The 13,935-nt window shown below is 44.9% G+C and overlaps 1 protein-coding gene across 2 annotated transcripts; it reads left to right on the plus strand.

Annotated features, from left to right (window-relative positions):
* The first annotated feature begins 163 nt into the window (after nucleotides 1-163).
* On the plus strand, nucleotides 164-13,103 carry PDIK1L (PDLIM1 interacting kinase 1 like). Of its 2 annotated transcripts, none has more exons than XM_030913703.1 (3): nucleotides 164-414; nucleotides 4,041-4,342; nucleotides 10,756-13,103. In XM_030913703.1, the coding sequence occupies exons 2-3, from the start codon at nucleotides 4,058-4,060 to the stop codon at nucleotides 11,494-11,496; spliced, it is 1,026 nt and encodes a 341-aa protein (XP_030769563.1). In that variant the 5' UTR covers nucleotides 164-414; nucleotides 4,041-4,057; the 3' UTR covers nucleotides 11,497-13,103. The 2 variants fall into 2 exon arrangements, with proteins under 2 accessions (XP_030769563.1, XP_010353985.1); XM_010355683.2 differs by lacking the exon at nucleotides 164-414 and adding an exon at nucleotides 771-909.
* The last annotated feature ends 832 nt before the right edge of the window (nucleotides 13,104-13,935 follow it).

Here is a 13,935-nt window from a genome sequence, read left to right on the forward strand (position 1 = left end):
ACGGGCACCGCAGCCAGGTGCAGGCGCCGCCGTCCCCTCACTCCCCACGCCGAGGAGGTGGCCCTGGCTCCCTGCGGCCGCGGCTGGGGAACAATGAGGCGCCGGCTTCTTTAAGGGAGATACCACCGCGCCGGCGGGGCAGGGGACGGCGTCCTCCCAGATGATCGCACCCAGCCCCGCGCCGCCGCCGCCGCCGCCGTCTCGGTAACTGCACCGCCCGCAAACATGGCTCAGTGACTCGGACAAAAGCTGCAGTCTCCCTCCCGGCGGGGCGGACGCCAGGCCTCCTTGGTCGGGCCGCACCTCCCGGCGGGCCCGCCAAAGAGCACCGCGCCCCGTAAGCACCCGAGACCCGCGCGGAAGATGCACCGGGCGTTCCACCCCAGCGAGCCCCGCACCCCAGCCCGCAGCTCGGTAGGTCGGAAGGGGGGCGGGTAGGGGTGGGGAGGCCGCGGCCGGGAGCGCGCAGCCCCAGGCCCAGACCTGCCGCTGCAGACCGTCCCTGGGGCCGGGGGCCCTGAGCGCCCGCTGCAGCTGGAGGGTGGCCGAGCCCCGGCGTGGCGTGGCCTCGCGGTTCCAGGGCCCGGCCACCCCTGCGGGGAGCAGCACCAGTGGTGCGCTCCGGAGCGCGCACACCTCCAACGACTCCAGGCTCTGCAAATCCTCGGGAGAAGGAGGAGGCGAGCGGACCGCCGGCCGCGCGCTTCGTCGGTGGCGCGGAACGTCCCGGCTCGCGCTACGGAAAGCCGAAGGGGGGCGGGGCCGTCGGCGTAAGGGGGTGTGTCCGCGCGCACCACGGGGGCGCGCGCCGGCTGCTGACTGGAGGCGGCGGCAGCGGAGGCGCGAGCTGCCCGATAATGGCGGCCTGCAGAGCCCATGAGAGGGAGAAGCGGCGGCGTCTACCCTGAGGTAAATCTGGCCCTTCGGCGTGGCCGAGAGGCCCTGCTGCAGAGCCGACGGCCCTGCATGTGTCTCCCTCCCTGGGACGCCTGTCACAGACCTGTCAGCGGAGTCATCCCGGGGAAGGCCCCGCGCTCCTCAGGCCACCGGCCCCAGCCGCGGCCTCCTCTCACACTGGGGCCACCTTCCCTCGGCCCTCAGCCCCCTGCCCCGAGGAGTTGAGGCAACTGCAGGGCTGGCTCCTCTGAGCAAAGGGGCTCGGGAGGCTCACCTCCGGGCTTCATCTGAGCACGGCCGAGGAGGGGGAGGGCCTGACACTTGGCCAATGAGCGCGGCCTGAGTGGCCGCGTCGGGCAACACCTCTGGCCGGGACTAGCCCTTCCCGGGTGCCAGCAGGTGTCTGGCCTGGCCGGCCCGCGTCCCAGCGCCTGGTTAGAGCAGTGGGAGCGAGGGCCCGCCACTTTCGGTCGAAAGTCACTTAGGTTCGCACCGAATGCATCATTTGATCCGGGATCCCACGGGTTTCATAAACACCCCTCTCCTCGCTATTCAGGAGGGTGCTCTTCCCCATGGGGACCGTACCAGGCTGGAGAGGACATGGGACTGCTTCAGAGACACGAGCCACCTTGAGTGGATGTGATTGGCGATCCCCGTAGAGCAGGAAAGCTCGTCTGCTGTGCAGCCGGGGCAGAGGATTCTGTGGCAGGAAATTAGACACTAGGAAATTCAGTAGCGATTTGAAGGGTGGGTGTCCAGTTAGAGGAAGTGGGACTGAAAGCAATCTCAGAAGTCATTTCTTTTTATTAAATCTATCCTACGGACTTAAAGTAGTGGATCCCAACTTCTCAGGCTCTAGGGTCAGTAGTAGCCTTTTGCTTCCCCAGCTGTACAGAATAAATATTGTACAATCTCAGGTTACTTTTCTTGCCCGTGGTCACAATCTACAAATGCGAATTCGTTCGTGGAGTTCGTTAGAATCTAGACATTGTTTGGGGAGTGAGGAAGCACACTTTAGACTTTCTGCATTCAACACAGCGTTTCTGTGCAGGGCCTTTGCTCTCTCGCCTTTTAACCGTTCATTAAGTTGAATTCCCAAGAACTCTGTCAGAGAGCCCCTTGATATGCAGGATCTTTGTTGGCAAAAATGACCTAAAACTAAATAGATATTGTTTACTCCAGCTCTCTTATGATTAGTAAAAAGGAAACATAAAAATTTTAAAATAGCTATTTTTTTTTTTTTTTTGAGACGGAGTCTCGCTCTGTCGCCCAGGCTGGAGTGCAGTGGCCGGATCTCAGCTCACTGCAAGCTCCGCCTCCCGGGTTCACGCCATTCTCCTGCCTCAGCCTCCCGAGTAGCTGGGACTACAGGCGCCCACCACCTCGCCCGGCTAGATTTTTGTAGTTTTTGGTAGAGACGGGGTTTCACCGTGTTAGCCAGGATGGTCTCGATCTCCTGACCTCATGATCCGCCCGTCTCGGCCTCCCAAAGTGCTGGGATTACAGGCTTGAGCCACCGCGCCCGGCCTAAAATAGCTATTGTTAAATGACTACAAAAAGGTAGCTGTATTGTAAGTAGCTTATTTTATTTTTAAATAAACGTTAATGGCCGGGTGTGGTGGCTCATGCCTGTAATCTCAGCACTTTGGGAGGCCGAGGCGGGCAGATCACGAGGTCAGTAGATCGAGACCATCCTGGCTAACACCGTGAAACCCCGTCTTTACTAAAAAATACAAAAAAATTAGCCGAGCGTGGTGGCGGGTGCCTGTGGTCCCAGCTACTCGGGAGGCTGAGGCAGGAGAATGGCGTAAACCCGGGAGGCGGGGCTTGAAGTGAGCCGAGATTGCACCGCTGCACTCCAACCTGGGTGACAGAGCGAGACTCCGTCTCAAAAAAAAAAAAAAAAAAAAGAGGGGGGGAGGGGGGAGGGATAGCGTTAGGAGATATACCTAATGTAAATGACGAGTTAATGGGTGCAGCACACCAACATGGCACATGTATACATATGTAACAAACCTGCACGTTGTGCACATGCACCCTAGAACTTAAAGTATAATAAAAAAATTTTAAAAAAAGAAACGTTTCTTTTCCACAAACTTTATTTTCATTTGTTTTGTAAGAAATAAAGAGATGACATAAGAGACAAAATTAAAATATAAATAGAGTTTGGCCACTTTTACGAATGAAAACAAACATTTTCAGTTCTATAAATGATTTGGTTCACTTTCAGGCCTTAAGCATAAGCCAGGTGTTTGTATTTCTAACTGTGAGGGGGTTCTGTTTTTGCTGTTTATGACCATTATGTGTGTGGTAGCCTGAAGGAGAAGCTGGGATTTTGCTTGCTTGCCTTTTTTTTCCTGATCAGTAAATAAGAATGCTGAATTTTGGGGGTGTATTTTTAACAGTGACGTTTTCAAGCAGTTCATATAAGAGACAGTATACTGTAGTGCTTCATATCTTGGTCATCTGAGGCAGATGGCCGGGTTTCAAATCCCAGGTCCACCAGTTACTAGCTATTGACCTTAGGCATTTCATTTAACCTCTCCATTATATAGTTTCATCTATAAAAAGACCATAATAGTATCCACCTCATAAGATTATTATGAGGATTAACTGAATTTAATATTCTAAAGAACTTAAAACAGTTCCTGATATATGGTAAATACTACCTGTTAGCTTTATTGTTACTATTCCTAAAATTAGATTTCCCCTAGATATAGCAAATATCCTTCAAGCACTGCAGACAGACAGATGAGGCCGGGCGCGGTGGCTCAAGCCTGTAATCCCAGCACTTTGGGAGGCCGAGACGGGCGGATCACAAGGTCAGGAGATCGAGACCATCCTGGCTAACACAGTGAAACCCCGTCTCTACTAAAATATACAAAAAACTAGCCGGGCGAGGTGGCGGGCGCTTGTAGTCCCAGCTACTTGGGAGGCTGAGGCAGGAGAATGGCGTAAACCCGGGAGGCGGAACTTGCAGTGAGCTGAGATCCGGCCACTGCACTCCAGCCTGGGCGACAGAGCGAGACTCCGTCTCAAAAAAAAAGAAAAAAAAAAAAGATGACAAGTAAATCATACATAAGAAGAAATACAAGCCAGTAGGTACACATAATTTCAACAGAGCACTTTGTTGATTTTTCCAGAAACCTCGACCTTGAAGATGGTGAGTAGCCAGCCAAAGTACGATCTAATACGGGAGGTAGGCCGAGGTAGTTACGGTGTTGTGTATGAAGCAGTCATCAGAAAGACCTCTGCACGGGTGGCAGTGAAGAAAATTCGATGTCACGCACCTGAAAATGTTGAACTAGCCCTTCGTGAGTTCTGGGCACTAAGCAGTATCAAGAGCCAACATCCAAATGTGATTCACTTGGAGGAATGCATCCTACAAAAGGATGGGATGGTGCAAAAGATGTCCCACGGCTCTAATTCTTCCCTTTATTTACAGGTATGTGTTGTTGATTGGGAAATAGAAATGATTTGAACATGGCATTGGTCAGCAAGAAGAGGAATGAAAGGGTCAGAAGAACGTTTCCCTTTAAATGCAGGTGTTTTGTAGTTAGAAATAGATAAGTGTCTGCCAAGAATTGAGTAGATGTTTGCTTAAAACAAGGTTTTATTTAAACCTGTGATGCACATACCTAAAAATAACATAAGCCACCTGTTATGCAATGGTACTTGCCAGTCTGCATAGGAATGGGGCAAGATAGGAGCTAGAGAAGTGCTTGAGACTACAGTCTAATAACTTCATTTCTTTGAAATCAATAATTTTGGACTTGAGGACAGAAGAAAAGGAAAAATTCCACAAGCAGTAGCAACCCCCCTAGGTAATTGAGCATCTCTTTTATAAATCACTGGTTTGAATGTAAGCCTCTGCTGTTTTAGAGGGATATTTGGTTTCTTCACCATGCAATTCCAGTTAATTTTCATGAAGTACATGGTTTAACACCTGAATGTTATTAACAGTGCTCACAGCTAACTTTGAATTTGCCCTCAGTTCCATGCTCTGTGCTGAGTGCTTTAAAAGCAATTGCTCAAAACAATCCAATGAGGACCGGGCGCGGTGGCTCACGCCTGTAATCCCAGCACTTTGGGAGGCCGAGGTGGGTGGATCACGAGGTCAGGAGATGGAGACCATCCTGGCTAACACGGTGAAACCCTGTCTCTACTAACAATACAAAAAATTAGGTCGTGGTGGCAGGTTCCTGTTGTCCCAGCTTCTTGGGAGGCTGAGGCAGGAGAATGGTGTGAACCTGGGAGGCGGAGCTTGCAGTGAGCCAAGATTGCACCACTGCACTCCAGCCTGGGCGACAGAGTGAGACTCCGCCTCAAAAAAAAAAAAAATCCTATGAGGAAAGGACTATTATTATCTTCATTACAAATGAAGAAACTGAGGCTTAGTATAGCTAATGAATTTATCCAAAGTCACATACATAGTAAGTGGTAGAATTGGGAGCAGGAGCTAAGACTGACAGCTAAAGCTTATGCTTTCTTAACTCCCAAATTACTCTTCTGTAAACCTGAGGAAATGGAAAAGCTTTTCTGTTTTTCTTTTGTTGGCTTCTGCCAGAAATTGAAATCTCTAGTAGCTCTATACTCAAAGAACAGAATATATATTAAGACATAGCTTCTTAAAGACTAGGGCAGAATTTCTTAAAGCTAGTCATTCTTGGCCGGGTGCGGTGACTCACACCTGTAATCCCAGCACTTCGGGAGGCCGAGGCGGTTGGATCATGAGGTCAGCAGATCGAGACCATCCTGGCTAACACAGTGAAGCTCCGTCTCTACTAAAAAAAAATTACAAAAAATTAGCCGGGCGTGGTGGTGGGTGCCTGTAGTCCCAGCTATTTGGGAGGCTGAGGCAGGAGAATGGCGTGAACCCAGGAGGCAGAGCTTGCAGTGAGCCGAGATCATGCCACTGCACTCCAGCCTGGGCAACAGAGTGAGACTCTGTCTCAAAAAAAAAAAAAGCTAGTCATTCTTGGAAAAGAAAACAACTTTCTGTGAGTGTGTCTAAATTCAGAATTTACCATCAGACTTTTACCACTTAAAAGTCTGTCTCTACTGAAAAACGACAAAAATTAGCCTGGCATGATAACATGCAACTGTAGTCCTAACTACTCAGAAGGATGAGGCAGGAGAATCTCTTGAATCCAGGAGGCAGAGGTTGCAGTGGACCAAGATTGCACCACTGCACTCCAGCCTGGGGAACAGAGCAAGACTCCATCTCAAAAAAAAAAAAAAAAGAAAAAGTCTGTTTTTGGCCAGGTGTGGTGGCTTACGCCTCTAATTCCAACGTTTTAGGAGGGTGAAGCGGGAGGATAGCTTCAACCCAGGAGTTCAAGACCAGCCTGGATAACATAGCAAAACCCTATCTGTACAAAAAAAAAAGTACAAAAATTAACCAGGCATGGTGGCATGTACCTTATAGTCCCAGCTACTTGGGAGGCTGAGGTGGGAGGATCACTTGAACCCAGGAGGCAGAGGTTGCAGTGAGCTGACATCATGCCACTGCACTGCAGCCTGGGTGACAGAGCGAGATTCTGTCTCAAAACAAACAAAACAAAACCTCTGTTTTTAAAACAAAAGTTTTGGACTAGGAACAACAAAACAAATACATGAATGCATGTATTAAGAAACTTGCAAGTTTCCTTGTATGATGAGCAATATTAGTCTTGAGAATTTATATTGCAGTTTAGCATTCTGTGCCCTGAAGTTTTCTTTTCTTTTCTTTTTTTTTTAGTTTTTTTGAGACAGAGTCTTGCTCTGTCGCTCAAGCTGGATTGCAGTGGTACAATCTCGGCTCATTGCAACCTCTGCCTCCCAGGTTCAAGTGATTCTCCTGCCTCAACCTCCTGACTAGTTGGGACTCCAGGCGCCTGTCACTATGTCTGGCTAAGTTTTGTATGTTTAGTATAGACGGGGTTTCACCATGTTGGCTAGGCTGGTCTTGAACTCCAGACCTCAAGTGATCCATCCGCTTCAGCCTCCCAAAGTGGTGGGATTACAGGCGTGAGGCACTTCGCCCAGCCAATGCCCTGCAGTTTTCCGTTTTATAACAGTAAAAATAACTATTTAGCCTCTGTTCATTTTATTGCTTTTCTAAAAGTGCTTATTATATAAGTTGAATTGATAGAAAATATTGGAAACATTCTTACTATATTCTCTGAAAAGTGGATAGAGGCCAGGCATAGTGGCTCACACTTATAATCCTAGCACTTTGGGAGGCTGAGGCGGGCAGATTGCCTGAGCTCAGGAGTCTGAGACCAGCCTCGGCAACACGGTGAAACTAAAACGCAAAAAATTAGCCGGGCATGGCAGCGTGTGCCTGTAGTCCCAGCTATTCAGGAGACTGAGGCAGGAGAATTGCTTGAACCCGCGAGGCGGAGATTGCAGTGAGCCAAGATCATGCCACTGCACTCCAGCCTGGGTGACAGAACAAGACTCCATCTCCAAAACAAAAACAAAAAAAAAAGTGGATAGAAAGCTAAACAGGGTGGTTCACACCTGTAATCCCAGCACTTTGGGAGGCTAAGGCAGGCAGATCACTTGAGGCCAGGAGTTCAAGACCAGCCTGGGCAACATGGCAAAACCCCATTTCTACGAAAATTACGAAAAGTTAATTTTAATTTTCCTCCATGTTTTTCCAGATGTCTTCTTCCGTCATCTCAGTTAGAATCATTAAATCAGCTCCTGATAGCCAAAAGCCTCACCTAGAAGAAAATGTAAAACAATTCACAGAGGTTACAATCTCATGCGAACCTAGTGGCCAGTCTGTGTACTTGTGATAAATATCATGAATGACAAGTACAGGATGCATACAACAGGGAAACCTACATAATCCTGTGGCTCAAACGTTATGAATCGTTGGGTGGGCGCAGTGGCTTACGCCTGTAATCTCAGCACTTTGGGAGGCTGAGGTGGGTGAATCACTTGAGCCCAGAAGTTCAAGATTAGCCTGGGCAACATGGTGAAACCCTATCTCTACAAAAAGTTTAAAAATTAGCTGGGTGTGGTGGTGCGTGCCTGTAGTGTCAGCTACTTGGGAGGCTCAGGCAGGAGGATCACTTGAGCCAGGGAGACTGAGGCTGCAGTGAGCCATGATTGTGACACTGCACTCCAACCTGCGTAATAGAACAAGACCTTGTCTTGCACACACACACACAATATATATATATAATTGTCTAAAACTTGTAGTGTGAAGAGGAGTTAGCTAGATAAGTGAGAAAAATTTCCTAGGCAGAAAAAAACCGTACATACAAAGGTCTTGAAGCAAAACGCATGAAGTGTTTAAAAATTGAAAGAAGAGGCTGGGCACAGTGGCTCATACCTGTAATCCCAGCACTTTGGGAGGCCTAGAGGCGGATCACAATTTCAAGAGATCGAGACCATCCTGGCCACAATGGTGAAACCCCATCTCTACAAAAAATTCAAAAATTAGTTGGGCATAGTGGTACATGCCTGTAGTCGCAGCTACTTGGGAGACTGAGGCAGGAGAGTCTCTTGAACCTGGGAAGCAGAGGTTGCGGTGAGCTGAGATCATGCCACTGCACTCCAGCCTGGCAACAGAGCGAGACTCTGTCTAAAAAAAAAAAAAAAATTGAAAGAAGATAGAGTTGTTTTAGATGAGGTTAGAGGGGACAGCAGGAGTCAGAGCGCACAAGGTCTCATAACCCATGTTAAAGAGCTTAGACTATATCCTAAGAGAACAGGGAAGCCATTGAAGGGCCTTAGTCAAGAGAAACCAATGGCTAACATCCTCTACATGTTAAAATAAGCAGATTGGGTGCTGCATTTCCATAGCTCTCAACCAGAGGCCCTGTGGCCTGTTTTCATACGGTTTTCGATGCTAAAAATAGTTTTTAGATTTTTTTTAAGACTTGTGGGGGGAAAAAAGGAAAGGAAAAAGTATGTGATACAGAGACCTTATGTGGCTGTCAGGCCTGAAATATTTACTATCTGGCCTTACTCTAAACCATTCTTTGAACGCTGGGACTCGGCATTGCTCAAAGCTATTGAGGAAGTTTGCTTTTGAGAGTAAAGACAGAAGAAGAAAAGCATGTTTAGTATCAGTGCACCTGGTAAATAATTATGTGATCTGTACCTTTCTATTCTTTCATTTTCTGTCTCCCTGGCAAACACATGCAACAAGGAAAACTCATGTAGGCCGGGCGCGGTGGCTCAAGCCTGTAATCCCAGCACTTTGGGAGGCCGAGACGGGCGGATCACGAGGTCAGGAGATCAAGACCATCCTGGCTAACATGGTGAAACCCCGTCTCTACTAAAAAAATACAAAAAACTAGCCGGGCGAGGTGGTGGGCGCCTGTAGTCCCAGCTACTGGGGAGGCTGAGGCAGGAGAATGGCGTAAACTCGGGAGGCAGAGCTTGCAGTGAGCTGAGATCCGGCCACTGCACTCCAGCCCGGGCGACAGAGCGAGACTCTGTCTCAAAAAAAAAAAAAAAAAAAAAAACTCATGCAAAAGAGATAACTGCAGATCATTGCAATTACTATTGTCTGCTGTGTGGAGAGATGGCGTGAAGGGATGTTCTTTGCTTGTGCTTGGCCAAATGGTAGAGGAAGTACCAGTAGATTTAAATGTGAAATTAACAATTCATTCACTCTTCAACACTCTTTCGTCTTTTCTGTTCAACTCATGGGTCTGAAAAGGACACCATACAACAAATGCTTTTAAAAGACAATATACGGGGCCGGGCGCCATGGCTCGCACCTATAATCCCAGCACTTTGGGAGGCCGAAGTGGGTGGATCATGAGGTCAAGAGATTGAGACCATCCTGGCCAACATGGTGAAACCCTGTCTCTACTAAAAATACAAAAGTTAGCTGGGCATGGTGGCACACACCTGTAGTCCCAGCTACTTGGGAGGCCGAGGCAGGAGAATCTCTTGAACCCAGGAGGCAGAGGTTGCAGTGAGTCGAGATTGCGCCGTTGCACTCCAGCCTGGTGACAGAGCAAGACTCTGTCTCAAAAAAAAAAAAAAAAAAAGACTATATACTGTGTTTTAGAGTGATAGTTCATGTCCAGTGAAGTAATTCTATTGAATTTCAAGTAAAGGAGAGTTGTAACTAAATAATAATAACAAATAAAACTGTGATTTAGTCTAGGTTTTCATCTTGTATGAAAGAGGAAATATACAAATTCAGAGTTGATTTTTTATATCAAAATGCATATTTGAAAACAAAATATTTAAAAATTTTAAAAATGCATATTTGATTTTCATAAATTGGTTTTTAAAAGTCATCCAGTGAAAGAGCCAACATATTTGCATTCTGCCTATAGAAGTTTATGAAGTAACGATGTCAGTCTTTATTAATGACTACAGGAACAGCTATTTCTGCAACAACTAGTTGTTCCTTGATCATTTTTCTATCGATTTCACAGGTTATGTTGACAGTGTATGTGCAATGAGTAAGAAGTGTATTTCAGGCGATTTCATTGAATAGAGTTTCCTAATTGAGGTTTATACCCCAACTGGCAATTTCCTAGTCTATCTGCTGAAACTTTGGTCTTTTCATGAAGCTATGAGCTAGGTGGGTAGAATTCAGCTCCACTGACACATGGAGAAAATGTGTGGCCACTTGGACGCTTTTCAAAATAAAACTATTTTTAAATTTTTACCCCTTGGTTTAGAGCTTTGGTGTATATTTATCAGGGACAAAATGACAGTTTGAAGCATTTTTTAAAGTTTAAAATAAAATGCATATATGAAAGCACTGATTAAATATTAATAGAGTTTCCACTTAAAGGTGGAGACTGACTTAACCTTTAAATTATTCTTTTCCTATAACTGAATTGTATAACCTATGCAAATGATTGTAATCTTTTTTTTTCCTTCTTGTAGCTTGTAGAAACTTCATTAAAAGGAGAAATTGCCTTTGATCCCAGAAGCGCCTATTATTTGTGGTTTGTGATGGATTTTTGTGACGGAGGAGATATGAATGAGTATCTATTGTCCAGGAAACCCAATCGTAAAACTAATACCAGCTTCATGCTTCAGCTGAGCAGTGCCCTGGCTTTCTTGCATAAAAACCAGATCATCCACCGAGATCTTAAGCCTGATAACATCCTGATTTCTCAAACCAGGTTGGATACCAGTGACTTGGAACCTACACTCAAAGTGGCTGATTTTGGTCTAAGTAAAGTTTGTTCAGCCTCTGGGCAGAACCCAGAAGAACCTGTCAGTGTAAACAAGTGTTTCCTTTCCACAGCATGTGGAACAGATTTTTACATGGCTCCTGAAGTTTGGGAAGGACATTACACAGCAAAAGCTGACATCTTTGCTCTGGGGATTATCATCTGGGCAATGCTGGAAAGGATCACATTCATAGACACAGAGACAAAGAAGGAACTCTTGGGGAGTTACGTAAAACAAGGAACTGAGATTGTGCCTGTTGGGGAGGCACTTCTGGAAAATCCCAAAATGGAACTTCTCATTCCTGTGAAGAAAAAATCTATGAATGGGCGAATGAAACAACTGATTAAGGAAATGCTGGCTGCAAACCCTCAGGATCGCCCAGATGCTTTTGAACTAGAACTCAGATTAGTACAAATTGCATTTAAAGATAGCAGCTGGGAAACGTGACACATATTATTTGCAAATACCATGGATGATATGCTGCTTCTGTTTAACAGTGATGCAACATTATGTGGCTGAAAAAGAATATAAAAAGCTAGACTCCACCCTCTAAGGGTTTAGATTTTTTGTGGGATTTTTTTTTCCTCATTTTTCTTAAATCCAAGTTGGCCGTTTTATTATATTAGTATGTTTCAAATGTGTATTACCAATGTGGGTGTAAATTTTTAAAAAATGATTATTGATAGAAGTTTGGCAGGAAAATTCTCTAAAAGCTAAGAAGAGAAGAGCGTCCAGTTTTCTGGAAATATGTCTCTAAGTATTTTAGACATTCCTTGTCAGTATTAGGAATTTCCATGGGAAAAGAGGTTTGCATGCTGGTAATGCAACCTTTGAAACTTTGTAAAGGAAACATATATGTATATATTTATGTACATGTAAGTATGTGAATGTACACATTTTGCATTCCATATGAAAAAAATGCCACATCTGTTTAAATTATTTGATGTAGGTTTGGGTTTTTGAGATTTGCTGGTGAAATCAGTGATGAAAAATAAACAAACCTTCCCTTATCTTCCTACTCTGCCCCTTCCCCTAATGAAATCATATTAGGGTTTTTTTATTTTTGTAATATACAGCTTTTTTTTTTAAAGGCATCATTTTGGAGGGTCTAAAATTATCTGGTAAAACATAAATGAAATTAAGTGATCCAAAGCTGCTGAAGTATGTTTGAACTCTCCAGTGCCCTGTAGCTGCAAGAGTTGAATTAGTCACGCAGTCATATGGTAGCGGGTTGGTGATTCAGTCCTACCTTCTTTAGGTAACCGAGCATTTATTTAACCAACTAAACCACTGCATTGGGCCGTCTGCACTTGAGCTTCTACAATCTGATATAAATCTGAATACAGGATTCTGTTTCTGAAAACTTTGCTATGTATGAACTGTAATACTTGATATATTTTTGGTTTGAAGACTTTGTCTAAGCCTCATTATACTGAAGTTGAAGAAACCAAATGAGCTCTACCCTCACTTTGCCTGCCCTGATATGGTCACTTGTTGAGTCACTGGAGTTCCTTTCATTTTGGCACTGATGCTGTTTTCTCTTGTCTGATTTGAGACAGTAATGATAGTAATATGGTTGTTGAAAATATTGATCACCTTTATCTAATATAGGAGAAGATACGTATACAGTATGGCAAATGGATAAAATATTGTGGCAACCACTACTTTTAAAGTAGAAAAACTATCCATTTTATACAATCACTGATATAGTCTATGTCAAAAAACCAACAGACCATTACTCCTCTTGAAGTTAGTTTGATTTTAACTTTGTATGATTGTCTACGATTTGTTTTCCTGTAAATGCAGATAGTTAAAATCTAAAGGATAGAATGCTTCCCTAAAACAGAACATTAGCCTTTAAGGTTAAATAGACTTTACATTGTATCTAAGTTAATCTTTATAAAGCACTAGAATTTTTGGTCAAAAGTCGAACAAAATAGTATTAGAATATTGAAATTATTATTTTTTTTTTTATGAGACGGAGTCTCACTCTGTCGCCCAGGCTGCAGTGCAGTGGCACGATCTCGGCTCACTGCAAGCTCCGCCTCCCAGGTTCACACCATTCTCCTGCCTCAGCCTCCCGAGTAGCTGGGACTACAGGCGGCCACCACCGTGCCCGGTTAATTTTTTTTTAATTTCTAGTAGAGACGGGGGTTTCACCGTGTTAGCCAGAATGGTCTCAATCTCCTGACCTCATGATTTGCCCGCCTCGGCCTCCCAAAGTGTTGGGATTACAGGTGTGAGCCACCGCACCTGGCCTAGAATACTGAAATTATTGATAGCTTGCATAATCTCAGCTTTTTTGAACTTCCACAACTTTTGGAATATGTCATAATTTTTCCGTTTCAAATGTGTTCAGAGGAAACAGAATATAAAACATCACCAAAAAATTGCAGTACGTAAAATTTCTGGACTATGTGTTACTTGATCTGGAAGTTTAAAATTTGGACTAAAAGGTTTTATTGAAATAAAGCCTCTTAAAATGAAAAATCATATACTTTTAACATCACTTTCAAGCTAATAAGTATAAGAATTCTTTTGGAAATTAGAAGTGGAAACACCCTGGAACCTCATGATAATTGACCCTCTGGATCACCAGATTAGTTTAATTTAACAGATATGTCCAAGGAAGTTGAGCTATAGGGAGTAAGAAAAAGCATCATGATAATGTTTCGTCAATAACATGGCACTTCAGCAGAGATTCATAGATGATGGTATGCCCATGCATCATTTGCTCTTCAAATATCTATGTGCTTGGAGCCACAGTTTCCTAAGCGCATAGTTTTTGGTCCTGCCTCATGTAAAATAGTTAATGATTATCATTTACTTGGAAAGATTTTACCTGTGAAGTGTAATTCTTTGATTGGGGTAAGGGTATGAGGTAAC

The sequence above is a fragment of the Rhinopithecus roxellana genome, chromosome 12 (genome assembly GCF_007565055.1).
Source record: "Rhinopithecus roxellana isolate Shanxi Qingling chromosome 12, ASM756505v1, whole genome shotgun sequence".
In the NCBI taxonomy this organism is placed as follows: Eukaryota; Metazoa; Chordata; class Mammalia; order Primates; family Cercopithecidae; genus Rhinopithecus; species Rhinopithecus roxellana.